The sequence below is a fragment of the Trypanosoma equiperdum genome (assembly GCF_001457755.1).
Source record: "Trypanosoma equiperdum strain OVI genome assembly, contig: ctg_549, whole genome shotgun sequence".
In the NCBI taxonomy this organism is placed as follows: Eukaryota; Euglenozoa; class Kinetoplastea; order Trypanosomatida; family Trypanosomatidae; genus Trypanosoma; species Trypanosoma equiperdum.
The window spans coordinates 134878-160537 of NW_027124475.1; the positions used below are offsets into that span (position 1 = coordinate 134878).

General features: G+C 50.4%; 4 protein-coding genes, 1 non-coding gene and 4 pseudogenes across 9 annotated transcripts; 1 reads left to right on the forward strand and 8 right to left on the reverse strand.

Moving 5' to 3' along the window:
* Window positions 1-3542: 3542 nt before the first annotated feature.
* TEOVI_000234100:pseudogene lies at window positions 3543-6350 on the reverse strand (annotated as a pseudogene). Its single transcript has one exon. A coding segment is annotated over exon 1 (2808 nt).
* An 896-nt stretch (window positions 6351-7246) lies between these two features.
* TEOVI_000234200 (uncharacterized protein) lies at window positions 7247-9061 on the reverse strand (the record flags this gene model as incomplete). The annotated part of the gene is made up of 1 exon (XM_067225430.1): window positions 7247-9061. The coding sequence occupies one exon, from the start codon at window positions 9059-9061 to the stop codon at window positions 7247-7249; it is 1815 nt and encodes a 604-aa protein (XP_067081531.1).
* A 1175-nt stretch (window positions 9062-10236) lies between these two features.
* On the reverse strand, window positions 10237-11760 carry TEOVI_000234300 (amino acid permease/transporter, putative; the record flags this gene model as incomplete). The annotated part of the gene is made up of 1 exon (XM_067225431.1): window positions 10237-11760. One exon carries the CDS (start codon window positions 11758-11760, stop codon window positions 10237-10239), a length of 1524 nt encoding a protein of 507 aa, XP_067081532.1.
* A 1024-nt stretch (window positions 11761-12784) lies between these two features.
* On the reverse strand, window positions 12785-14008 carry TEOVI_000234400 (protein kinase, putative; the record flags this gene model as incomplete). Its single annotated transcript, XM_067225432.1, has 1 exon — window positions 12785-14008. The coding sequence occupies one exon, from the start codon at window positions 14006-14008 to the stop codon at window positions 12785-12787; it is 1224 nt and encodes a 407-aa protein (XP_067081533.1).
* Window positions 14009-15485: 1477 nt separating this feature from the next.
* TEOVI_000234500 (uncharacterized protein) lies at window positions 15486-15884 on the reverse strand (the record flags this gene model as incomplete). The annotated part of the gene is made up of 1 exon (XM_067225433.1): window positions 15486-15884. The coding sequence occupies one exon, from the start codon at window positions 15882-15884 to the stop codon at window positions 15486-15488; it is 399 nt and encodes a 132-aa protein (XP_067081534.1).
* Window positions 15885-16153: 269 nt separating this feature from the next.
* Window positions 16154-17350, reverse strand: TEOVI_000234600:pseudogene (annotated as a pseudogene). Its single transcript has one exon. A coding segment is annotated over exon 1 (1197 nt).
* Window positions 17351-17597: 247 nt separating this feature from the next.
* Window positions 17598-20771, reverse strand: TEOVI_000234700:pseudogene (annotated as a pseudogene). Its single transcript has one exon. A coding segment is annotated over exon 1 (3174 nt).
* Window positions 20772-21874: 1103 nt separating this feature from the next.
* Window positions 21875-22461, reverse strand: TEOVI_000234800:pseudogene (annotated as a pseudogene). Its single transcript is given in 3 exon segments — window positions 21875-22207; window positions 22209-22229; window positions 22231-22461. Coding segments are annotated over 3 exon segments (585 nt in total).
* TEOVI_000234900 lies at window positions 22390-22460 on the forward strand. Its single transcript has one exon. It is a non-coding gene; the product is annotated as a tRNA-Gly (tRNA).
* Window positions 22462-25660: the final 3199 nt, after the last annotated feature.

The window sequence follows — 25660 nt, forward strand, 5'->3', positions numbered from 1 at the left end:
GCGAGACCACCGTGTTCGGGGGCCAACAAGAGGGGCGCTACTCGGGAAAGGGGGAATGCACCGCCGCCCCCACGTCGATGCTGGTACAGAAAGAGGTGAAGAACCGGGTGACGCCATGCAGCGCCGCAATGCAGGAAGGGACCGTCCCGCATGCGCGCACCCGCTTGACAACGACCGCGTCGGCATTGGCCAGAGCGTTGGGGAAACGCTGCGGTAACAACCCCCGCCAACCAGGTGCGAGGTCAAAGAATAAACAAATAGCGGAAGCCCGAAACCACCGAAAGACAAAGCCTCAGCCGGTGCTACCCCGCGGTGACAGACTGCATGCTGTCTAAGTGAGCTCCGGGCCGAGGGAAAACTGAGCGAACTGCGACATGGAGCGGGAGCACCTACCATCAAATGGCCCCGAGAAATAAACGGTCTACACATTCGAAAGGGTTAGGGCTCCCGAGCGTGCATTTCAAAACCAAGCAGCCATTAACACCACAAGGCCGATCACCCCAAAGGAGGTTGGCAAATGTTTCGTCCCACCACGGTGAGATTGTCAGGAAACAGCCCCATTTACAGGAAGGGCGCCCCCACACCCAGTGCGGCCACGGGTGGCGCGGTCTTGTGGGACCTAACCTTCGATGGGGAGTCGCCAGCCCAAGACATTTCAAATTAAATAGAACACTCCACCGCAGATTCCGGGGTGTGCAGCCGCATTCCGCTGCAATATTTAAACTGCGGCGGTGGTTGCTCGCCGTCGCGCTTCAGTGAGGTGCTAAGAACGAAAACGAGAAAGGATACCTTTTCCCACCAATTCTATCCGGCCCCCATGATATCGGCCGCTCGTCCGATATTTCTTCACCTTAGACACATTTTTCGAGGGGCTGTGTTCTCAGGCCTCGATTGGCGGCGCCCTTCGTGGAAACACCAGACCAACGGAGCGACTACCGCGGTACCGCTACGGGCGCGGATGGCAATTTGTTTGTCTCCTTGCGCCCCATCCCCCACCCCATCCTTTAAGAGGCTGAAAGAAATCGGGTTCAACGCCGGAGTTCACCGACAAGTTGCGGCCCCTTCGTTGTAGGAGCGCTGGTGTTGTAATGCTCTGAGATTTCCAAGCATTTGCTTAGGTTTTTGGGTTAGTCCCGCCCCGCTGGACGTGCACTCCGAGAGGGGGTGCCTTCCCGAAAGCGTGTTGCGGAAAGCAACCCTTTTCGCACGCCACGGGCCTTGCCCCTCGCGCTTGAGCACTGCGTCTTAACTGGAAAGGTTCCTTCAACCTTGCATGCGGCCCCACTCACCGTGGAGACATCGATTGACATTTTTGGGGGTGGGTTGGCGACGTTACGGGGGAGAGAGTCTGACCACGAAAAAAAAACTCACGGAGCCCGGTGCGAATTACGAGCGGGTCTGGAGGCGTTGTTTCCGGGCTGTCACCCATCCACGAGTGGACGCGGCAACATAAGCGCACGACTGGGATCTACAGAGGTGTGATTTGGGAATGTGGGCAGTACCGCCGACGCCCCTTGCTCGATGGAACCCAGCTGGACGAGGAGCAACCGCAACCCGAGAATGCTGCAACAAAAACCTTGGTCCAAACATTTCCTATGCGAACGATTCCCTACGACCTTTGCTGCAGTTGCCGTAGCGACGGGAACCAACAGGGAGAAGCTGGGTCCTGGCAGCCGAGTGCCCCCACCGAAACATTGAAAACGGAAGGTCCCACCGAGGCGGACGTCCCAACTTTAAGCACACAATTCGTTGTGTCTTAAGGGACCTGTCGGTGGCGCCGCACAGCGGGTGCCGACAAAGGGCTTTGAAAGACGACCCGTGATTCACACGGGGGTACGGCAGCACAGGCGGAACGGCTTTTGATGCGCGTGAAAGCGAGTACGAAGCAATGGTACAGAAGGTTTTCATCACGCGGATGGCACTTCGAGCGACCGGCCGCTGGCAAACCACCGGAAACGCTTTGCGGAAACTGGGGTTGATAAACGGAACAAAGTGCAATGAGGATAACCATCTAAGGAATTCAACCTGCACTGTAGTCGAAAGGGTGGTGTGGAAGAGGGAAGCAGCAATGGCGCCCCGTGCAGGTTGCCTGCTGTTGTTGGTTAAAGTTGCTGTTTCACGCTTTTGGAGGAGCGAGCCAGCTGCGAGAGCAGCGCTAGGCAGGCATCAGCGCACTGACGGAATCGCGGGAAAGGACCTTCACACAAAAACCAGTGGAATAGAGGGGTTGTAGTACGTTGACTCGGTTAACGGCACGGGCTCGGGAGGAGGAAGTTCCTTGCACAACCGTCATGGAGAATGAGTAAATCATTTTTACCCAGGGGCGACGGAAGCGTCGCCCAGCTGGCGTGGAACACTTAGGTTACACCACATTGTGGGTGAAGGGTTCGTTGGGAATAGGCACACATGTGCGAAACTGACGATGTCAAAATTCACACAGTTTGGATGAAGTTGTTTGATAGCATTCTTCTGCGACAGCGGACAAAACCCGGTCAAATGCCCTATGGAATGCGGCGGAGTGCGGCGTCGATTGCGCCCGTTGGGATTAAAGACTTCCACTTGGCCCCTCCACGTGGATATCACTGAGCACCAACCGCGCCGGACGCAGAGACCCGGTAAACCTAAAAACGTTTCCTCTTACTGCGCCGCAAGGCGCCTTCGTTCTCTCCACAAAATTCCCCAGGGTCTGCAGTGGTTCCGGAGAACGCGGGGAAGCGCCCTATCCTGTTTATCCGAAAAACAACGAAACCCTGTACCTTTCTTTCAGCGTTGTTCCCACGTCTTCCCCGTGGTTAACGGTCCAGCCGGGGAACATACGTAAAAAGTTGTGCCCAACTTGCTTAACTTGGCTACAAATGTGAAGCACTTGCACCCCTTACGGAAAGAGTGTGCCACTTGATCCGCCTTCACTACTACGCGTCTTTCAACCGGGAAGCAAAAGTAGAGAAGAAAGCAAGCATTTAAGCGTCAGTGACAAGCAACACTCATCTTACAACCCTCGCCCTGTGCGGGGGTGGCATTTATAACAATGATCCGCGTTCCGTGCGACGCCTTCCAAGAGACAACTTCAATGTTTCAGTCTTCCTGACCTCACGGCGTAGTGTGAAGCAGGAGGCAAGAGGGTAAAACAAACCCCCCGCTTCACGTTCCACCGTCCCTATCGAAACATTTATGAAACAATACGAAGAAAGGGATTGCTGTTACTTAGACGAACTTTGGTCCATAGGTTTTGCTCCCACAAACTTATGGATCCAAAAAAAAAATTGCTTCGTTTAAGGGAGATGGACGCGAAAAACAGACGGAGCCGACAGTCACAACAACACAAACATGACCAAAGCACCGTGATGAGAGCGTTCGCCGCAGCGGGCTCACACGTCCCTCGCTACACCACTGAGGCTATTATGTTGTCAAATATGACGTGCAGGGAACAACCGCAGGCGAACTGGGGCCTCCATTGCCCACGTAGTTCCAAAGGTGCTTCAAGTTGCCCACAAAGAGGGGAGGATGTGACGGAAAACGCGGGGTTCACACCTATTTTATGCTCAGAACACAAATACACTTTGAGCATCGCCAGTTTGATCACTGGGTTGTGACGCTGGTTTCATCTCGACTTTCCTTTTCCTCCGTTCAGTTGGCGTTTGGAAAGAGGTGACAGGGGTTGCGCCGCCCACGGAAGCGGCCGCAACTCTACGTACCTCTTCTTCGGCCCCTGGCGGCTGTCGGGACCCGACAGCCGCTTTCTTCGCCGCTCGTGGCGTCTTCCCCTTTTCCTTGCTCTTGCTGCGCCGCGCTGTTGAGGCGGCGGGCCTTTCCTTTGACACCTTCGCCCTCTTCGTCGGTACGGCCCCGTCTTCTTCGCTGCCCCCTTCTCGTTTTCTCTTTCGACCCTCAGCAGTTTCTCCCGCGTGCACTGGGGGTTCGTTGTTGGGTGCAGGCCGCTTATCCGCAGACGAAGGATCAGACGCGAACAGTTGTCGCCGTTCTTTCCGAACTTCCGCGAGGCAGCTGCTCAGCATCTGCCCGTCCTCTGGTTTTGCCGCTCCCAACGACACAATATCTTCCGATTCAATGGCAAGTCCTTGCGCGTGACCCCGAGCACCTGCAACACCTCTTGAGTTTGTTTGACCGCCGCACTTAACCTGAATTCTGCCAAGTCGGTCAACGCCCTGCACCACTATGTCATCTAAAAAGCTTCCCGCACAAACCGCATCAATGTCGACGTCATGTACGAGCACATCGTCGTGAAGACCAACATCCACAAAGGCACCGAACGTTGTGACACAACGCACCACCCCCGCAAGTTTGTCCCCACATTTAATGTCTGCCGCTCTTGGGGCGCGACGGAAATGGCCGGCAAAAGGCAGTTCGGAGCGGGGATCTAAGGCCGGTGTTGCCAGTTCATGGGCCAACAGTTCAAGCGTCGCCTTACCACATCCCAGGCGCTCCGTCAGCTCCTTCAATTCATTTTCCTTCATGTCAAGAAGTTTACGCCCAATGTCGATCCGCTGTTGTCCCTTGAACAACTCGATCAGCCTCTGCACAATGGGATAGGACTCGGGGTGAATGTTAGAGCCGTCCAGTGGGTTGGTGGAATTAGGAAACCGAAAGAAACCTGCAATTTGCTTGTAAACAGTTTCAGTCATCCCTGGAACGCGACGAAGGTCTTCCCGACTCATGAGCTTTTTGGCGTGACGCGCGAGAACAATTTGGTCTACCATGCGCTTTGTCACACCCGGTATTTTTTCCATCACGTAGCGGTTTGCAACCATTGCGTTAACACCAACTGATGCTACGCACGACTCCACCACTCGATTCAATGAGCGCGTCAGTTCGACCTCACTGATGTCATGTTGGTACATACCAATGCCCATTGATCGAACCGGAACCTTTACCAGCTCACTCAACGGATCGATGACACGCCTGCCAATGCTCACCGCTCCGCGGTACATTGGGTCGAGGGTGGGAAACTCTTCCTTCGCGACATCGGAAACAGAGTAAACACTGGCGCCTGCTTCACTGACAATAGCATACTCGACGCTCAGGTTCTTCTCCTTGATGGTGGCGGCGACAACATCGGCCACGTCCCCCGAGGCAGTCCCGTTTCCGATAACAATTTTGTTAAGATTCATTTTCCCGACCGACCCACCGATATATTCTTTCATCTCATCCTTCTTCGACAAGGTGCAGCAAAAGCACGCAATAACACCGCCGTTTTCGTCTAGTGCAACACATTTAACACCCATTTTGAAGCCCGGGTCCATCGCAAGTATTCTCGCATCCCGCATTGGGCGCTGGAGGAGGATATGGCGAAGGTTGTGTGCAAAGACAGCCAGAGACTCTTTTATTGCACTCTTTTTGAGATCGCGCCGGACCGTCGCGTGCGTTCGCCGCACCACTTGTTTGCATGCCTCCTCAAGGCACTTCTGCAGAAGCTCCCCAGCTACTGAAGAAGTAGGTCTCCGCGCTCCATAAAATTTCCGACGAGCCCACGCAAAGAAAACATCCTTGTCCCTATTGCTTTCGGCCATTTTAACTTTCAACACACCCTCACTTTCGCCACGTTGCAGTGCCAGGAAATGGTGTGCACTAATCCGTTGCACCGGCCACACCTTGCCACCATACCACTCAAAATGCTTCTTATTCTTTTCAAAAGAATCGGAATTCGCTGACTTTCCCCCAGGCTCCCCAGCAAGTGCACAACTAATGGTGCCGCTCCGCCTGCACTCCGTTAGCATGATCTGCCGTACCTCATCGCAACGCTGCACCTCCTCCACCACAATTGCCCTTAGCAACTTTTCACCGTCGTCCACGCAGCGCAGACGCTGCTGCACATCGTCGATGGGATCCGTCGTATACAACAATTTTTTCGCGAGAGGTTCCAGTCCCGCCTCACGCCCCCTATGTGCCAGACCCGTCTTCTTTTCTTTAAACGGCTCCCACGCATCCTCTAGCTGGTTCAAATGAACTAGCTTCTCAAAGGTCTCTTGAAGTTCCCTCGTAAGGAGGTTACGTTTCTCCAAACTTTTTAACATGAATTCGCGGCGTCGTTGCACTTCCCGTAGCTCCTCCGCCATATCAAGCAGCTGCCGGATTGTTGTCTCGTCGAGGTAACCTGTTTCGTCACGCCGATACCGCGCAAGAAAGGGCACAGTTGAACCTTTCTTAGTCTGCTCCACAACATAACATGCAGAGCCTTGGGGTATGTTTAGCCGCTGTGAAATAATGCGGTACAAGTGTGTTTCGCTGTTGCCCGCCTTCTGTGCCTTGGTGGACATCGCGCGCAACGAAAAGGTAACCGCTAGTACTGACCTTGGGTGCGCTGGTACAATTCTTTTAACGTACCGCAGCATAATCGAGGAGGAAAGGACGTTACACGGCGGGGAGCAGATCGATCAAACAAATGACACAGGGTGCTTTCCCTCAGCCGAAGGGATACGCACAAAATACAAATGTGTGCGTGGTCGACAGCCTTAAAACTATTAATATGATCTTCCCCTGGTGTTACTTATCCGTCCTGTGGAGGCGTCCACGCCAGCCTACCCTTCAACAAACAGAGTTCACCTGCCAGGGAGGAAACGAAATAGAAACAAGAACTCCAGTGTTTGATTCCTTTGGTTTGATTTGTTTGCACGAGGATAGAACAGGGGTTAAAAGTAGCAATGAGCGCACGCAGAAACATTAGTCTTACTTCGTACAAACGGTCACCCCCCCCTCACACACCAGCTACACTGAGGGTTACATCGGAAAAAGTACAGCTGCGGTGCCACCAGGACACCCGGAAACCGATGGCGCGGTAGCATCTTGAGGGGAAGAGGAGGCACAGTGTTAAAAAACGCACCACAAAAAGGGGAATAATGTGCCAGTAGGATCCGGTCGCAACGTGAAACTGAAGGCGACGCCCTCCACTTCACGCCCCAGCACCTCCCTCCCCCAAATAAAAAACGTTCGGTAGGCTTGCTACACGAGGTAGGCAATCTTTAATCGCTTCGGAAATTGCAAACACACCCACACTCTCGTGGGGACCGACGGCGGAGAGTTTACACACTGCGATAACCTGCAGGTGATGGTTAAATTGAATGATGTTCAGCAGGGAATGGGGGCAGTGATGAAGTCCGGTACCGCAGTAGATATAGAGAACGTCATCGCTTTGAGAGATTTTAGGTTGTTTCCCAACTGGATCCCCTTATCCACAAGCATATTACAATTCCCCACCATTAAAGAAATGCAGAACCCACCCAATTCTGCCCTACAGACCATCTGCCGTCATGCCCAGCACGTCCAGTTGGATGATGTCTGTTCTACCATTCAGCAGCTGACCTAAATGTGGAACGGTCCTTCCCATATCCCCATGAACAAACTCCTTCACATAGGTGCCAGCCTGAGTCTCTAAGTCCATCAGGAACCAGTGAGCATTTAACGGCACCAATTGAATATGGTGAATAACTCGGTTACGTGACTGCAACGATCGCCTATGTAGTACACGCACGGGGGTGCGTTGTTCGACAACTAGGTCACACACAGCGTTCGTTGCCTGAAAATGTCTATCTTTCTCCGGCTCAGGTATTGATCTGCTGCACCACACAACACAACGGTACCTCTTCACCTTGCTCTGCGAGTGATGAGCCATGCGGAGAAGTATACCAGCATCTGTTATGCGTAATTCTGATATTTCCACGCTTCCCTCCTCGCTGGTATTAACCACAGCTTCCAGAGATGCCAAATCCTCCGGTGACGCGCGTTCCCTGCTGGGCGATATGACTTCGAGAACGAAGGGCCGCCCACTTCCGAGCATACGTACATCCACATCTTCCCGCCCAGCGCTATGAAACTTGTACCGTCCGTAGCCGAAGACGCGTTCGGATGCCGTGCGGTGCGGATTCAGCTTTTCCACTCCGGGATGTTGTTGGTCAGCTTCCAACACCTCACGCCGGGGACGCTTCACGCTTTGGCATGCGGCATCTTTCATTGGCCCTTCCCACGGTAGGGACGTTACACCTTCGGGGAAAAAGAAGGGCAACACCGGATCGGCAATCGCTTCCTGTAGAGAGTACGAGCCAACACGTTTTCCATTAACAAACCAAGGGGACTGTGAGAGATCCCGCCTCGTTTTGCGGTAGTTTCCGATCAACATGATATTGGAGTGCTGCAGGGAACAAGCCAGTGTTGCTGGTTCACAGATCAAAAAATTGCCACTCCGTCCCACATCAGCAGCATCTCCGGTCCAACATCCAGTAGCATTCAAGTAAGGAAACACGTAGTCATATATAACACTGTACGTCAGCACCCCTTCGCTCCGGTTGCTACAGTACTGCAGTGGTACCGCAGTCCCGTTGGTAAGGTTCTTTAGTTGGTGATGCTCAGCGGCTATGTCCGCAACGAGGCCCTCGTTATCGGGGCTGTATACAAACGCCTGTTGTACCTGGGGCTCAGTTACACCGCCGTCACTTCCGGCACGACGAGTGATCTCCTGCATGTAGGCCTTATACCCAACAAGCGTCTTCACTTTGGATAACTCAGAGTGCTCACGCACAAGGTACTGCAGAACCCGCGCCCGCAGGTCACTCATGTAGAAATCCTTGAAGTTGGCGTGCTCTTCTGGCACCAACGCTGTGGGATTTGGTTTCTCATTCTCCCTTCCACTTACACCGTGAAAGATTGCAGCCACTGCCAACCACAAAAATGATACGCTCCGGTGAACACTCACATTCACGGAAAGGCGGCTCGAGTCGATGAACCTACTTGTGCGAATTGTCGCGGCCACAACTGGGGCGTGGACGGCATCCAAAAACTGGTAAAGTCCCAAGCACGCACAGCAGAGACTATTCCTCTCATCGGCCGCCGTAGTGCTCTCTCCGTTATCTTCTGCCTTTCGAAAGTACCGCAGAGCACTCTCCGCCGTTTCGTAAACAATTGAAAAGCGTGGGTGATACGTTTCGTCGAGGAGCCTACCGTTCCCACAGTGGTCAGAGCGCGTCTGTACTGGGGGCTGCGGTGGAGGTACCTGATGCATGATCGACATCCGAAGGGCACATGAGTGACACAGCACATTTTTTTGTGTCATATGGGTGTCAGAAACCTCAGCGCTACGGGTAGTTTTGGGTGTTGATAGCCAGTAAAAAAAAAAAAAGCAATATCACCCCATAGTGATGGTGAAGTGGAAATATAAAAAAAAAATGAAAAGAGAACAGGGTATATCCGAGCGGAATAGCCACCATGGAAAGCAAGTGTTACTAAGTGATCTGTCAAAGGGCTTTTCACCTGAACAGAAATATTTAAAAAAAATACGAACATATACTACTCACCGTATGCTTGGACTAAATCGCGGTACAAGCCACCCAAAAAAATAGTCAGCTACCTCCTCGGTAGGCGGTGAGCGAAGCGCTCACATGCTGTCAGAGTGATAGAATGGTAAAAATAAAAAAGTGAAAGATGGAGTAGTTGATTGACGTTTTTCCCTTTTCTTTTTTTCTAATTCGCACTCGTGCGTCTGCTTCGCCTTTCGATCCTTGTTCCTTTAAGAATGGATCAGGTCGATTGGGAGAAATGTTAAATTTAGTAGTAATCAGAAAGGTGGGAGACACTAAAATTAAAAGCTAATAAAAGAAAAAAAATAAGAATGATAGCAGGAACGGTAACTATTGTAATGACGAGCCCGACTCAGGTGGTTCCCACCACCCTTGGGTTAGGCACCCGTTTTCGTGCTCGTGTTTGTTCGTGCCACAATAACGCACGACAGAATCCATCCACTACAGCATACGGCTCAAATGTTTTGTGGACACGTTTGTGTGCACATTTACTACCATCTCTCCTTTTTTCGATAGGTCCCTATTATCTACGTGTGTGTCATGGTTGCCTTTGTTGGTGTCGTTGAGGTAAATGAGCGCAGGCTTGCCGTGGTAAAACAAAAACACCGTTCCCCCTCCTCCCTCCACCAGCCTCCCATCACACAGTCATATGTACTGAAGGCGAGCTCAAAGCCTTCCTTGATTCACTCTGAAGTCCTTCCACTCAGTAGTAAGTGGGAAATAGTGCGCTCCGGCGTTGCTTAGTCCCAGTTGCGCCGGTTGTTTGTCTGTTTTTTTCGCCGCGGAGACGTGTGCCTTCAGGGCATTCGACTCAGGAAAGGAAGGTTAACGGTCGGTCAACACAGCCGTGCGTCTCAGTGGTTATTCTCTTCCTATGTGTACGCCCCCCTCCGTATTTAACAATGGTATGAGATCCTCGATATGCCTAACACTACTGTTTTTCATCCTCGCTCAGAGTGCCTGTTACTATTCTCCCGTAAAAGTCCTCTTTCCGCACCAGTTGGCAATAGACAAGCGAAATGACCATTACAACCCCAAGTACTGAGAGGTTTACGATAACCGACTGCGTACTTTCCACCATACCCAGGACGATGAGTCCAGCGAAAAGTATCATTGGAATAATAAGCAAGTACAGTAGCTTCCCCTCAAAAGGAGCTCTGAACGGCCGCTTGAGATGCGGATGGCGGTGGCGTATGACCAGGAAGGCAATAAAGATCATAAGCACCCTCAACCCGTAGAGCACTTGATCAACCTTCACGAGCGGTCCAAATTCGAGGAAGACGCCGAACAATGCGCTTAATACTGCATTTAGGGTTAGGGTCCAATGATAAGTGCCGAAACGCTTGTTCCGTTTATACAAGACCCGATTAATCGGCCCGGGAAATGCTTCCGTGTAGGCAACACCTGCGATGATTTGTGTTGTTGTGCAGAAAGAAGAGAGCAGTAAGGCATGTGCAGACAGCGCGCTAGCAACAACCATAAATACCCTTAGTGGCACACCTCCCACACTGAAGGCGACGTCCGACCAGAAACCTGTTACCCACTGTGACAAATCAGGTAGGCCTTCTCGTATGCTTGCTCCAGTGAGTATTGGGGGAATGTACGTAAGGTAGGCAAGTCCCAGAAGAGGCGCAAGCGCGCGGATGAAGGTTCGTCGAGGTGCCTTGGTCTGTTCAATAACCGTGGCGGCTTGCTCCAACCCACAAAGGTTCCACGAGGTAGTTGTTATGAATGTCGCCCAATCAATAGATGGGGGAATGTAGCTTATCGCCGGCCAGTTGAGGTAAAAATTGCTCTTGATCATATGCATCGAAAATAACGTCAAAAACGGTGCGACCGTCACAATAGAGAGTGCGATACTCAATTTTCCAACAGCCTGAACTCCCACCATGTTCAACGTGTACGTCACCAGCACCATGCCCAACCGAAGCAGTTTACTGATCGTGTCAGAACAAGGGACTGCAGTGCACACGTACTCAGATATGAGCACGGTATAAAGTGCATTGTCGATGAAAATGAGCAGGAAAGTCAGTAATACCATCGCGAAGTAAACAACACGATGGAATGAAACGTTGTACCACATTAAGAAGGCAGCGTTCGACGGTATGGCTGTTGCCAATTCCGCAACGACGATAGTCGTTGGCGCTGCCATGAGTAGGGGAACCAGAACAATAGAAATGATACCAAGCAGTGGCCCTCCCCCGAGGACAGTTTCTTCAATAGCGTAAGCCCCAGAAGTAGTATACGCGTACATCAACCCCATGAGCATTGGTACTGAAAGACTCCTCTTTGGAGCCCCTTTATCCAGGATGAATTGTTGCTCTCCGTCATTTGTCTGTCCTTCGACATCGGCCGAGGACTCAATTGGAGAGGCAGTTTCTTGTCGTTGACGAAAGATGTGGTAACGAGGGTGTTCGAAGTATTGATGTTCGTCCACGAATCCATCCCCAGCCATTTACCCTCTTACTCTTGGACGAAATCAAACCTTAACCCTTGGTTTCAGTTGTGTTCAGGACCTTTCTTCTACGGGGGAAAAAGAGCATGATACGAACAATGGAGCACCTACAGCAAGCAAGCTTTTCAGAGATAACCACAAACTAGTTGCTTTGTGCTTTTGATATCGGGTGACAATCAACAGATAACTTAGGTACCGAAGTATCGCCCCTCCGGACAGTGTTCCCACTGACCCGGGAAGGCAGACACACACACGCACAAATACACACAAACACAAACACGTTAAACAGCGCCGTGTGCCGACATGTGTCCCACGTGAAAGTGCTTCCGAACTATTTTGCATGGCGAATCGGCGGTTATGTGTACCGTCTAGTCCCGCTGTAACGACGTCGCATTGGAAGAGATGCCAGTGCACATCACAGAACTTCTCATTCCATTAGATCGTACACTTTCCTGCGGGCCCAGTGGTGCGCACCCTCTGCTTCTGCAGTGAAACGCTGCCGGTGTGTGTGTGTGTGTGTGTTTGGGGAAGAGGTGAGTGAGAAACAAGAGGGAACAGGAGTCATTTGATCCACGTCACGGCCTTTTGCCTTTGCTCAACCACGCCTCAGTGAAGAGAAATCAAATACAAAGTTCCACCCTCTCGATTCTAGCAAGGACAGCAAGCAGAGGGGCGGGAGTTGCAACCACACCGGCTGCCAGCAGTTAAACTCCACGTGGCAGCTAACAATACCCCATTATTTTCCATTTGTGAAGGGGAAGCTGGACGGCCGAGAGCACCACGTTCCACCCATGTAGAAAAATGTGCAATAGCTCGTTTGAAGCACAAAAAGTGACCCCCAGAATGAGCGCACCCTCAGATTCTTCGGGCGTTCACATACACAGAAGCGTTCCCACAACTTTTGTTCGCATACAGTGCGCTTTGCACCTGCGGAAACCATCGGCCAAACACGTCGGTTTAGCACGCTGACAGCAGACACACCTTGTGATCACACGCGATTTCAGAAAAACACGACCGCTGATCCCTAAGCATTCGCTCCTGATAGAAAGGGATGTTGAAGTAATTCAGCAGCCGTCGGTCTTTCAGTAGAATTCTTCAGAAGACACAAGGTAACAAAATCCTTCAGTTTGTCAGAATAGCTCTGCCCAGAGCCCTGGTCAAATTCGTCCAACACGGGACCGAAAGAGTTGGACGAGGATTGCCGATAGCCGTGCAATATCATTGACGGGATCTGCAACTCCAGAGGAGTCCACGGCAACCTCCCGGTTGATAGCTGGTACGTCAGCACGCCCACAGACCAGATGTCATTGGTGTATAGAAAGGGAATACCCCGGCAACTTTCAGGGGACATGTAAGGTGCCGTACCATATATACCTTCCCGTCTGCCCACCCCTTCTTTCTTGACCGTTTTCCATTCTTCCAAGCCACTCCCTTCCAAACAGCGTAGGCAAGGGCACATACAATCCACGTCCGACAACTTGTATCGCACCTCCCCGGCGCCCGCGCCCCCAAACAGGAGTATATTCTGGGGTTTAACGTCATTGTGTACTGCGCCAACAACGTCATGCATGTATTGCAGCGTACGGAGAACATCTAGGAGAACTGTCCGAACAACGCTGTCATTCAGCCTCTCCCTGCGCTTCAGGAGGGCATCCAAGGTCCCGCCGGAAGCGAGCTCCAACGCGGCGTACATGTCGATTCTTCCATCCTTCGTGCCATTTGCTGGAAAAAGCCCGGTGTAATAGCATCGAACAAATCCGGGGTGTGCGATACTGCGCCACAAACGCACAATGGCTATCAACCTATCAATCTCCTCAGCTCTGGTCAGTTGCAGCCGAGTTGCCTTCACAGCGACATGGTGTTCCTTCCAGCCATCAGTGGGTCTGGAGATAGTTCCGAGATACACAACTGAATTTGCTCCCTTCCCCAGAAGCTTAAACTGATGCTTCACAACAACAAGCTGTGACTCATCCCTAAACTCAAATGCCGCTACGGATGTTTCCGGTGTCTCGGAGGGTGTGGTGACCTTTACTTCTTCCACTTTGAACAGCGGGAAGAGGGACTCCTCCTCATCCTGTGCGCCTTCCTCTGCTCCCGTGGGGTGCGCGTCCACTCGTTCTTGCGGCAGTTCACACACCCCTTCGGGAGGTTCGGCACATGCTTGGGGAAGCTCTAGGAGCCGGGCTTTCACCTCCTGTAGCCGGCGCTCTAGTTCAACAAATCCCGTCGCATCATCGTCTCGTTCCATTTTTTAGTCATTCCACTAGGATTACGCGTGAAGAAAGGAAAAGGCAGCGTACATGCACATTTCAATACTTATATTCGGACGATATGACTTCGAGGTTGCGGTGCAGCCTTAACTTGTAACCCCTTAGCACAGAAGCTTTTGTGTGTGCCCTCAGCTCGTTCGTTTGAGAATAAAGGTGGAAACTGGACTGAAAAAAAAATCCACATTACAATACAGGCCAGTCAGCTGGCCCACCATCTTCTTCAGCGCAACCGAACGTTACGACATATGGTCGCTTGCCTCTGCGAATAGAAAGCCATCTGTTTCGGGCCCGCCTTTCCAATGAAGAGCGGCCTGCACTCAACAGCCAGCCATGTCGCACTGCATCCCGATGGGCACGCCCGAAGTGGGTATCTGGAAACTACAGCGTTGATACGGACGCCAGTGTAGGACAAAGAGAGTGTTTACCGCCCTGTACAGTCAGTTGGGGCTGCGGCCCGTGATTTTTCAGCGTTCGAGCCAAATGACCTGCGTCGACCGGTTAGGTCACATCCTAAGCAATACTGTCGCATAAGTGGGACGGATTCGCACCACACATCACCGTTATAAACGTATAGCTCCCCCTCACCGTTGACGAGATGTTACCCTCGGCACAGAGAAAGAGCTGGGGTTGTGCGCAGCACCCTAATACTCAACAACAAATTATCCTTCACGACGAAAGCACAGGCAGCTAGACAGCGGTCGAAACTATCACATCCAAGCCTATACAAATCATCACACCACCGCTTCGCACAACACACTTACGCGGACATATTGTGTTAACGCACTCAGGGACGACCTCCATCGTGTACCGTCCGGGAGACGGCGCTATGTCGCACCCGTAATGCTGTGGGAAATATCGCAAAAAGCTCGACCTAAAACAGTTAAGTTCGATGTACACGGAAGGAGGTGTCTGATAACTGACTCCCAACCCTTCATGTCCCTCCGCTCCAGTAGCTAGAAACCACGAGAATCGGTGGTAATGATTGCTGGTCGGCTCCCTCGCCTCAACGTATGAGTCAAGGAAAATCAAAAAGTACAGGCTTTGTTTGACAGGTGCAGGTGAGAGATTAGACAGTGAACATCGCAAACAAAGTGCCAACGGTGAATGTGAAACCCCACAGGGGCTGCGAGCGATCTGATTATGTGGAACACGCGCAACCACAGGGAAAGTTGTTTTGTACTCGGTACTGATTACCACAAGAATAACGATATTTGTAACACTCCGTAATTTCCTATAAAACAGAAGCAAGGGGGAATGGGGAAGTGAGAAGAAATGCTTTTTTTCTTTTTTAAAACCACGCAACCAGCACACTACTTTGCGGAAACTAGCGTAGGAGAGGGGACCCTCACGACAGCCCCTTCCTGGGAGAAAATTTATTCTTTTCCCAGCGGAAATATTTCCCTAACCCTAACCCCACCACATTAAGCATATCCTTATCTCGGTACCCCTTCGCGATCAGTCAACCCATCGCCGCGCGCCAGACATGTTTGGTACCTTCCATCCTTCCTGATGCTGCCAAAAGTGATGTGGTGTTCCACCCGAGTTGTTGTAGAAGAAATGCTTTGGGGTGCCAGGAGGTACCTCCTTCATCAACGGAAGGGGAATCCCAAAGAAGAGATCATACACGACACACGCCACAAAGGTAAAAATTGGAGCTCGGTAGAAAAGCCACTCAAAAGGAATTTGAAAAGGCCATCCAAGGGCATGCTTAGTCAGGTAAAACCCACCGGCAGTGGGTGCAGTAGAAATCTGTTTGGGTGCCTCCCGATAGGGAAACGTTCGCTTTGGAACGCCATGAGGATATAGTGCCTTCACATCAAATCCGCTAAATCTCAACCCCGAACGACTGACCATGGTTAATCTACAGCACGAAGTGTTGTAGCCTAACTAAGCGGGAAACCTAGTGCATGTATAAGAAAACGTTAACAAGATAAACAATGGCATTAACTTAGGAATTGTGCAAAGTTCGAAGAGCCACAAGGTTAGCCACACGTGGCCGCCGCACAAGCGGAAAAACATAGCGCTTCGTCTCTGTGATCCTATACATGGTACGCCCCCCGCAAGCTGTTACAAAGCTCTCCATAGGCATTTTCGTGCAACAAGAAATCCCTCTGCAGCACCTGTTAATGCCTATCTGCAAGGAAGCGTCGGCCCCTAATAGCTTTCAATACCTCCACTCTGAGATTCAGTACGGCCTGCAGGGACTCTGCGCACTGAATTGGTTCTGCTTCACCACACGCAACAAGTTGCGGCCTGGCGTTAATGATTTCTGAAGTTAACCTGAACTCTTCTTCAGCTCTGTTTATGTCTTTCTGCAGAAGAAAACAGCTTCCCAAATTCAGGGGCAGCCATGGGTCGTATTTGAGCTTGTCGGTGCCCTCCGCCATCAAACTCTGAAAATCCACAATAGCAGCCTTAAGGAGTTCCTCTTCGTATGCCCGTTGGTCCACTGCTGCTAGTTCACCAAGCACCTCCGACTTCACATCATCCAAAGATTTCAGAGCTGGCAGAACAACAGAGGCGCCGTCACAACGTTTTGTGGCAGCAGGCTGGGAACTTTCCTCATCGTCATACTTCCAACTAGACTCAACAATACGCAGTGCAAGACATGCCCGACGCAGCTGAGCATAGTGGTACTCCTCCTTCACCCTCAGAGCGGATGAGTACGCTTGCAATGCCTCCTTTAATAGGCCTTGCTCTTCATATGCCCTTCCTAGGTTAGCCCACGCGTAGTAATTGGCTTCGTTCAATCGTATCGCCGTTTTAAAGTCATTAACGCACTGATTGAACTCCGAAGAAAGGAGACGAAGACCAGGTACACGTGTGCTCAAGATACATAAGCCTCTGTGATTATATGCGTGGTCATTGTCAGGCTCTACATTGATAATTGAACTGTAATCTACGAAGGCGGAAGACCAATTTGATGAAGCCACGTAGCTTGCTGCACGTGCCTCCATAGCTCTAATATTTAGTGGATCTTTCTCCAGGCACTGGGAATAACGCTCGATTGCTTTTTCATATTCCTCTTGACCACGAAGGCACTCCCCGAGTAGGAAATAAGCAACTGTGTTTTCCTCGTATATCTCTATCGCTGCCTCCAAAGCTACCATTGCCTTTACATAATTCGGTTGTGCGTTCCTACCTGTCGGTTCCAGCAATGAGAGGCCTTCGTCGCACTTTTCGTGAGAAGATTTTATCCGAGCTTCTAACAGCTTTCTCTCCTTCCGCCTGGCTCTCCGCTCCTTACTCGACTTCGAGCGCTTTGCCATTGTATAATTTCTGGTGAGGTGGGAGAGACATTCAAAATAAAAGGGGGACATTGGCTCAAAACACACAGAGACGTACACATTTTCATATACAATAATTCAGTGCGGAATATGTCCGTTAGAGTGGGTTTTTGCGATCCCCTAAGGAAAAGCCACCACGAGTTTGCACTCATGCGCTTACGTAACGAAAGTTAATGTGCTAAAACGAAAGGGGAAAAATCTACAAAACTTTAGCGAAACCTTTAGATGTTAAAGCACACAGATGCATGTAAAAAAAAAAAAATAACGCTAATTAGAATTATTAATCCCTGTTAAGGTCAACGTTTTGTGTCGGAACTACACCCGCTTGTGCGTTACCCTCTTTGCGAAATGCAATCGCCCTCATTGCAAGCAGGTAGTCTTTCTCGCCGGACGAAATTGTTTTATTGAAGCCACGGTCATTATCCAAAATCCCTTGGAATGTTGAGCAAGCCTCGGGAACAACAACAAGTCCACACTCCCGCCCTACAGCAACGAGAAAATCAACCGGAACGACGTTGACTTTTTTGAAATGACCCTTCTGCACCGAAAGCAGAAAGTGATTTCCCACCCTTGGTAAGAAATCTGCGGCCCACTCAATCGCAAAAACACCGTTACCAAAACTGCCTTTAGCAAATAATGGCTCAACATCGAAGAAGCAACCTATAAATACCCCACCGGGAATTAGGGCATTGGCCACGCTTTCGATAAGCCGCATCGCGGTGTACTCTGTTCCGAATGCATGATGAAATCCGGCAAACGCAGTTATGACATGAAATTGTCTTGGGTGGATCTTCGTCAAGTGGTGACTCCAAAAGTTTGCAGAGAACACATCGGCACAGATAACGTCATAAAATGACATCTCTGTCATTTCATGGCGTAATGAAGAAATGAGCTCGCTCGCAGCATCCACGACACTCGACTTCAAATCGAAACCAATGTACCGAGCCGTTTTGTTCCTTATCCATTTTCTTAAAAGGTATCCCCCACAGCAAATCTCAAGCACGTCATTCGTGGCCACCTTAGGAGTTATTATATCTATGAGTAAAGATGCGCACCGGGTTAAGACATGGGTTGCAAACGATGCATTTTCCGGTGGAGGGGCCAAATATCCAATTTCTGCTTTCAAGTTAGTAGCAGAAAATGTGCCCCAACAGTTATCACAATAGAAGTGTTGGTTTAGGGTGTCATTCTTTCCCATAACACAGAACCGACCACAGTATAGACAATCCCCATGGCCTGTTTCGCTCCAGCACTTTTTGCACCAATACGCCATGTGCTTCACGTTCATTCTTCCTACGTCACTTACGTTATGACACCTTCCACACCTGTATTTGGCAGCGTCAAGTAGCCACAGCATTTCCTTATGCGTCAATCCAGGCACATGAACAAGTCTCTCAACGATGTCGAACGTATCTGGCTGGTACCCCATATCCGGACCACGGCCCCGAAGCAACTCCCACCAATGAGAACCATCGTCACTTCGCTTTAGGACGCATTCGATGACGGAGCCGCTCCTAAGCTCGGGGGCAGAGTCCCATATATAGTCAACATATTCATTGTTATAAGACATGGTATTCTTACCGCTGTCAGCCACAAGAAGCCACGCCCGTTTTACATCTCCACTCTCTGGATGGACATTTTCAACGTCACCAACAATAAACACCGCAGTTGTCGAGGATGTAGGGATCCAGCTATAAACCGAGGTATCTTTCTCTTTGCAGTTGGTAACGTGAGGCACAAAAACTAAGCCCAATGTTGGATGTCCTGCCGGTGGGTTTCTAAGTAAGCGCTCAGCTTGAGTTGAAACGGTATATATTGTCCGGACAATGGCAACCCGATTGGGGCTCGTGTGTGGACGGCTTGCGTAATTGTCAAGCAAACACTTTTCCACGTAAAACCACCGCTCTGGAAAGGGTAGCTCTCGCACGTCAGCTTCTTCAAAAGATAGAATATCCTCCACTATTATGACATAATCCAGGTAACTTCGGTAGGAAGAAGCAACGACAGCAGAAAAAACGCTATTTTTCGCCCTTCCACCCAGCCCCCGAAAGTAATCTGGAAGTGCAGAAATGCTTCCCGTCTTAACGTCTACACAAAAAACATCCCCCTCGCTATTTGTAATCAGTAGTACATTTGCTCCCACGGTCTTACTCCGTACATAGTACGGGTATTTGGAAAATTCTTCTGCTGCCGCAGCAAACGTCATTCTGTTGAGTGGGACTGGGACACAATTAACAGGAAGCCACTTCTCCGCTATTTTGTGAGCGTATTCGTATTGAGCAAACGTAATGGACCTTCTGAAGTGCTGGGGAACATAACCAAAGCAAGTGCTCGACATGTCGAATGACCGACCCGCAGCCAGCACATAGTTTAGCGTCGCATTCAAAAACCAACCGTCTGCTTCCGTGCACAGCGTCACACCAAATTCCTTTCGCAACGTTGTATCGCTCACACAAACACCCGAAACGCTGGCTGCCGTATCATCACACAGATCCCCAACGAATGCCAGCATATCAAACACTGGACAAACTAACGTCCCTACGTGGTGAGAATAATCGATATTAATGTTAACATGAACAACAGTTGGCTTCGGCCAGTCATTTTGTTCCTTCAGAAGTGACAAAAAATGTGTTTCGTATTCTTTTAAACTGGATAATGTACGTGAAACATCACATGGATACAAAGAAACAAAAAATGACCGATCAGGCTTGCCATCTGATAGCAACTTCTTGCTTGCATCATCCCCTATCGAGACAACCACGGTGAGAGGAACTTGCATGCTACAAGCAAATGATGCTACGGCATTTACCTCTGTAATACGGAGGGGATGAAAGTTAATTCCCAATAGAGCCGTCTGGAAAAAGTGAACATCTTCCGGTTGCGGGATGATTATCGACACAAAAAAGTAGTGGCGGTGGGGGCCAGCGTATCGCCTACTTGATGATGTTCCACAGAAAGATCCCACGTAACCCACCGCCAAAACCCGAGGATCCTCTCGAAGTGTCCAGAAGTAGTCGTCCCAAGCAGCTTTCAGCTGAGGTGCAACCTCAGCACCGCACTCCTTAGGAACCTCAACACGAACCAGAAAACCAGGTGCCGCGCTAATGGCACATATGTCGGACACAGTGCCTGTAAGTGACAAAATGGAGCGGGATAGTAGAATTCCAGTTGGTGCCTCGGTGCCAGAACAATATCCAGCATTCTTCACATTACTGAAGAATGTGGTAGTAAATACCTGTAAAGCATCATCGCCTGGGCCTCCGTGGGAATAACTACAGAGTAACCTCTTCGTTAAGAGTTGAAATAATCCACTTGTTTCTTCGGATTCTTTCGTAGCATCATATTTTCTGATGGTTGGTAACATTAAAAGATACCGGTAAAAATTGCTCCTGTGCGGTGCTCCGTGATCTCCAGCGGCTTGGGGGACGAAGGACCTGGCATTTGCGTTCAACATTGCTACCGCTTACTTACTTTCCCCTTTTAAACTTATCCACTCCGATCTAACCTTTGATTTTTAAAAAAACCGACACCGTTATCGTTTTCCCCTTACTAACAGTATGAAGGTAAAGAAGGTGAACTGCATAATTTTGAAATAACGTGGCGACGAAAACGAACAAGCTCCCAATATATAATGGATATTCATCACAAGGAGGAGAAATTGTACCCAGATGTAAGCAGCGGTCAATGTCCACGAGCGCAAGGGCAGCAGCTACCTGTCCTTTAAATAATGAGGATCTGCGTGTACTCTTCGGCGGCAAGGGAGCAAGCACAGCTCCGACACACCAAGGGAATAGCTCGCATAACCGGTTACGTGCGCTAGTGTACTGCCTAAGGTAGACAGAGTTTTCCACACAGAAAAAAAGAGTACGGGCTTAGAATAACCTCACCGTGGGGTGACTTAGGGAAATCAGGAGGCACCACAAACACCGACAAAACTTCGCTTATTTACTCGGCCGCAAGGCGCACAAGACCACCACTAGCCCAACCGTTGAAGTGGATCAAGCCAACTCAATAGTCTTGAATAGCGAAACAAGCAACATAGCCATAACACGGGCAGTTTCCTTCGCCGCCGCTCCGGGAGAAGGGTATAAAGTAGCCGCAGTAAAAACCCGACACTGGCAAAACCAGAGACGCATCCCCGGCTTCTGCAAACCTTAAAGGGAGACCGAAGGGTGCGGGGCGTAGAAATCCAGCACATACATATACGACCACCCACCTGTACCCCGACTCACAAGCGGTCCAAAACATCACAACGTCGCGCTCTGCTGTCCTGAACACTCGGTAACACACACTTCCCCGCCAACGAATACCCACCCCGCGCGAGTCAACCACCGCACCAACTCACACAATGAAGCAGCAGCAACACGCTTCCAGGTCAGCCAATCGGTGGGCACGCGGACCCTCAGAACACACCCATCACCCCAAATACGCTGGCCACACGGAGCTGCACCACTCGGACGCTCACTCAGCACCGAAACGGCCGCACCAAGAATGCGTAGATTTTTGTTTGTTACTGCGCGTGTTTTGGAAGTGCGCACAGGGGGTCCGTCTCTCGAGTCAGTATCTCAGTAAAGAATCGGCTGTACGGGCTTCGGGGAGTTGAAACCACCGCCCTTCCACCTCAACACAAGCCTGGTGGTGAAGCAAGCTGCTGGCGCTCGACTTTCCCCTTCTATCGCAGGTTAGTGAACTCAGGCAGCGGCACCAAGGATGGAAAAGAAGCAACATCTTCCCCCTTTCTTCAAAATGTATTCCTTCAAGGATCGACAACTTGCCACGCTGCAGATCCTGCGGGTCAAACGGACGGTGAATAAAGGAAAGTGGGATATACTTCCCTAACGGACTTTGTTGCCTGGCCCCTTTTTCGCCCATCTTTTTCGATTTTTTTTTTTTGGAAGCAAAAACGGATGCAAAAAAAAAAACAGGTTGGAACTCGCGGGCACCGAGACATTCGAAAAGGGGAAAGATGTTTTGCCAGCAGATACCGAAAATATCCTCAGAGGTCGAAATCCGCTACTGAGCACTTTCCTCCAAATATAATGACGAGAATTATCTTCGCTGCTGCGCCTGCCGCGCCGTTGGTCTAGTGGCATGATGGTACCCTCCCAAGGTATTGACCCGGGTTCGATTCCCGGACGGCGCATCTTTTTCGCGTCACTCCTCTTTTCGAGCCTTCAACCGGATTGTGCGGCTTTTCTATCCACACCTCGAAAATGTATGGCGAACGGTGTCGCCACCATCTTCCCAAACGTATGAACGGGAAAAACAACCAAACAAGCAACATATGAGAGTCGCTTCCTCCACTCCACAATTACGGCCCCTTCCGCACATTTCGCTTGCGGAATCGCCAAACAGCACACCACCAGCGTCTATCGCAGACCTTTCCAGCCCATCGTTTTCTCATTCAAGATAGAGATATCGGCATTGTTCCCATACTCTGCCTGTGGCACCCTGCTTGGTGCCATGTTCCTTAGCGTACTCGCAAGCCGCTATCTCTATCTTGTAGCAACCACCAGTGCATTCAGCTTTTCGGGCAGTTTTAAATTTTCAATTGCCATCTTCCGCCGAGCCACACGTTCCGCGCGACGAATACTCTTTCTTGGGCACAGGAGGGTGTGGAAAAAGAGAGTTCCAATGGGGAGGCAGTGAATTCCGAAGAATGCAAAGCCAATGGCATGGTTGTGTAGGCGCGAACACCGTCTTTATCGATGGAGATGGCATTGCAACCATTTCCCCCTTACGTGAAGATGGAATAGCGGGGAGGCCCCTACAGACACCATATTAACGCCAAGGTGGCGCCTATAGCCTCGTCATTGTGCTTGGCTCTTGCGCTCTTTCAAGGGTGAGGCCAAGCGCCGGGGTGCTTCCTAAATATTTGCATTTGAAGCGTGCAGGTGCTCAACAGCCACTAGGCAAGTGGAAAGAAACGATGGCATCGGCTCTCGGGAGAGAGTGCGGTTGCCTTTCAGCCATGCTGAGCTTATGGGCCTGCTTCTTCAGGTGCCTGTCCGCTGCTGTTATTATTTAGGGCGAAAGTCAGGCGGAGCTTAGGTTCGATTCTCAGTGGATAGCAATGGAATGCCTCTTGCCCCTTTCAGAAGAAAGACCGAGCTCTGGCAAGGCACCTGCTGCGATGCCGGGGCTGTTTTTTGCACTTTTTGTGAAGCGTATTTGGTCCTGAAGAAGGAAAGACACGTTAGCAGCAAGACCAAAAAATATCAGAACAACCAAAGGCCTTCAAAAGAAGGGGACGTGTCCGCACCCTTTTTTTTAAAAAAAAGAGAAAAAGGATAAATGCCTCAAAGCCCGCAACAAATTGGAGGGTGCAAAAGAACATCTGCTAAATCAATGCTTGGCCGGGGGGGGGGTAGAAGGGCACGCCCGTCCAAGCCTATTTTCAAAAACCAGTTGCCGTTGCGAAACCAACGCTGGTTACCATGTTCCACGCAAGGCCCGATGACAACGGGCGCGGATGCAAAGACAGTGGGCTATGATATCTATTCAAAAGCCCAAAGCTGCGCCGCTGACTCCGTTGTGAAACGGCGCTTGGAATGGGAAACATGACTCGCTAACGAATGGGTAGGCGACAAGAAAGTCGCCACACTGTAAACCATACCCGGCGCCGAGCGTGAAAAAATATAAAAGTGAGGCGCCGGTCTGGAGTTCGAAACCGAACCGAAGTAGTAACCGCCGTTAAATAAAGCTCGAAGCAAGCATCCGTAGGGACAGCTATTGAGTCCGTTTGTGCCGTCATAGACGTCTACTGTTCGCATGGAATAGCACCGATTGGGCAACTCGGCGGCAAATATGCGTCTAGGAAGTGCATCCACGGTTTTTAATATTACCGTAGGATGACGGATGGGATGGGCAACGCAATTTCCTCCTCAATCCGCATGGAATCAATGAAAGCAACTGGCGAAGGAAATGAGTTGGTGCCATCTTTCTGGATTCAAGAAATGCCGGATATGGAAGCAGATGCTGAAAATTGTGCGAATTGCAGGAAAAAGGGAACAAAAATTTGCAAAGCTAAAACAAGTGCTGAAGGAGGTGGCCGCAGAACAATGGAGGAGGTAAGGGCTAGAAACAGAATTCAAAAAATAAATCAAGGGACCGGAACCTGATAAACTCGCTGCTTGTTCTGAGGTTGTTGAGCACGCCCATTGTAGTGACTAATGGTCTGAGGTTATCAAAGAATCAGCGGGCGATTGAGCTCTGGGATACATGGAAGGGAAACCGAGAGAATACGATACGAATGGCATCACGGGCGTTATTGCTTGGAGCAGCGGGGAGGTTTTAGGTCCATACCATTTACCATGGTAGAGTTCAAACTAGTGTTTGGTGAATTCCCCACCGGCATCGCTTCTGGTTGGAAAAAAAAACAAACAAACATAAGGAGGGATTGTAGAAACTTGGCAACAACACGGGCACTCGCAGCAGTGATCTATAACTTGTGCTGGAAATGCGATGGAACGCGAAGACAATTCATGGACGCGCTCCACCGCTGGTAGCCACGTAGATGCTTACAACGAATTTGAGAGCTGAAGGCACGGTCGAAAACTTTTTAGCGAAAAAGCGGGGGCTAACGTTTCACAAGCGCTTTGTTCCGGGAGGCAAAGGTTGGATTGGTGCACTGGGGCGATGAATTCCGAAACGGGTATGTTCTGTGCGTGGGCATTAGGTTGTGTGCTCAAGGGCATGGGGGAACAGACACTAAGTGTTATAAGGGTCGACGGCCATTAGTAGCGCGAAGGGTTGACAATGAGAACGAGACGGCCCCTTTCGCTCCCTGCGGAGTTGGGGGTAGAAGTCACAGGAGGGGGAAGGAAAAGAGTGCAAGGGGGAGGAGGAGAGGGCGGAAGCACTAAACCCTTCTTGGAGCCACGCCAAAACTCCCAATTGAGGAAAAGTGCGGAACGTGGTACTGACACGCTCGCGTTCTAGGCTTTTTCCCACGCATCAGGAATCAATACCCTGTAAAAAATTCAGTAAAAATAAAGGAGAAATATGGATGATGCAACATTTCTGGTAACAAAACTGCCTGCAAAGACCCTTCAGTGCCCAGAAAAATGCTGGGGACGAGGTGTTCGTATCAAACGCACGCAGCATAAGCAAGCGGACACGGTAGAAAATTAAAACAAAACTTCAGAAATCGAACTCGGCGAATCTTTCCGGCAATTACTATACCCGCTCCAATATATGCGACGCAGGAAGAAGTTGGGGCAGAGAACATCCTGGAAAGAAGATTGCCACTCCACAAGTGACCGGTACGTTTCTTATGCACGCCGTTTAAACCGAAGGGTATAAGACTAGATTGAAAGGCCGCGCCCTCCCCCCCCCCCCCCC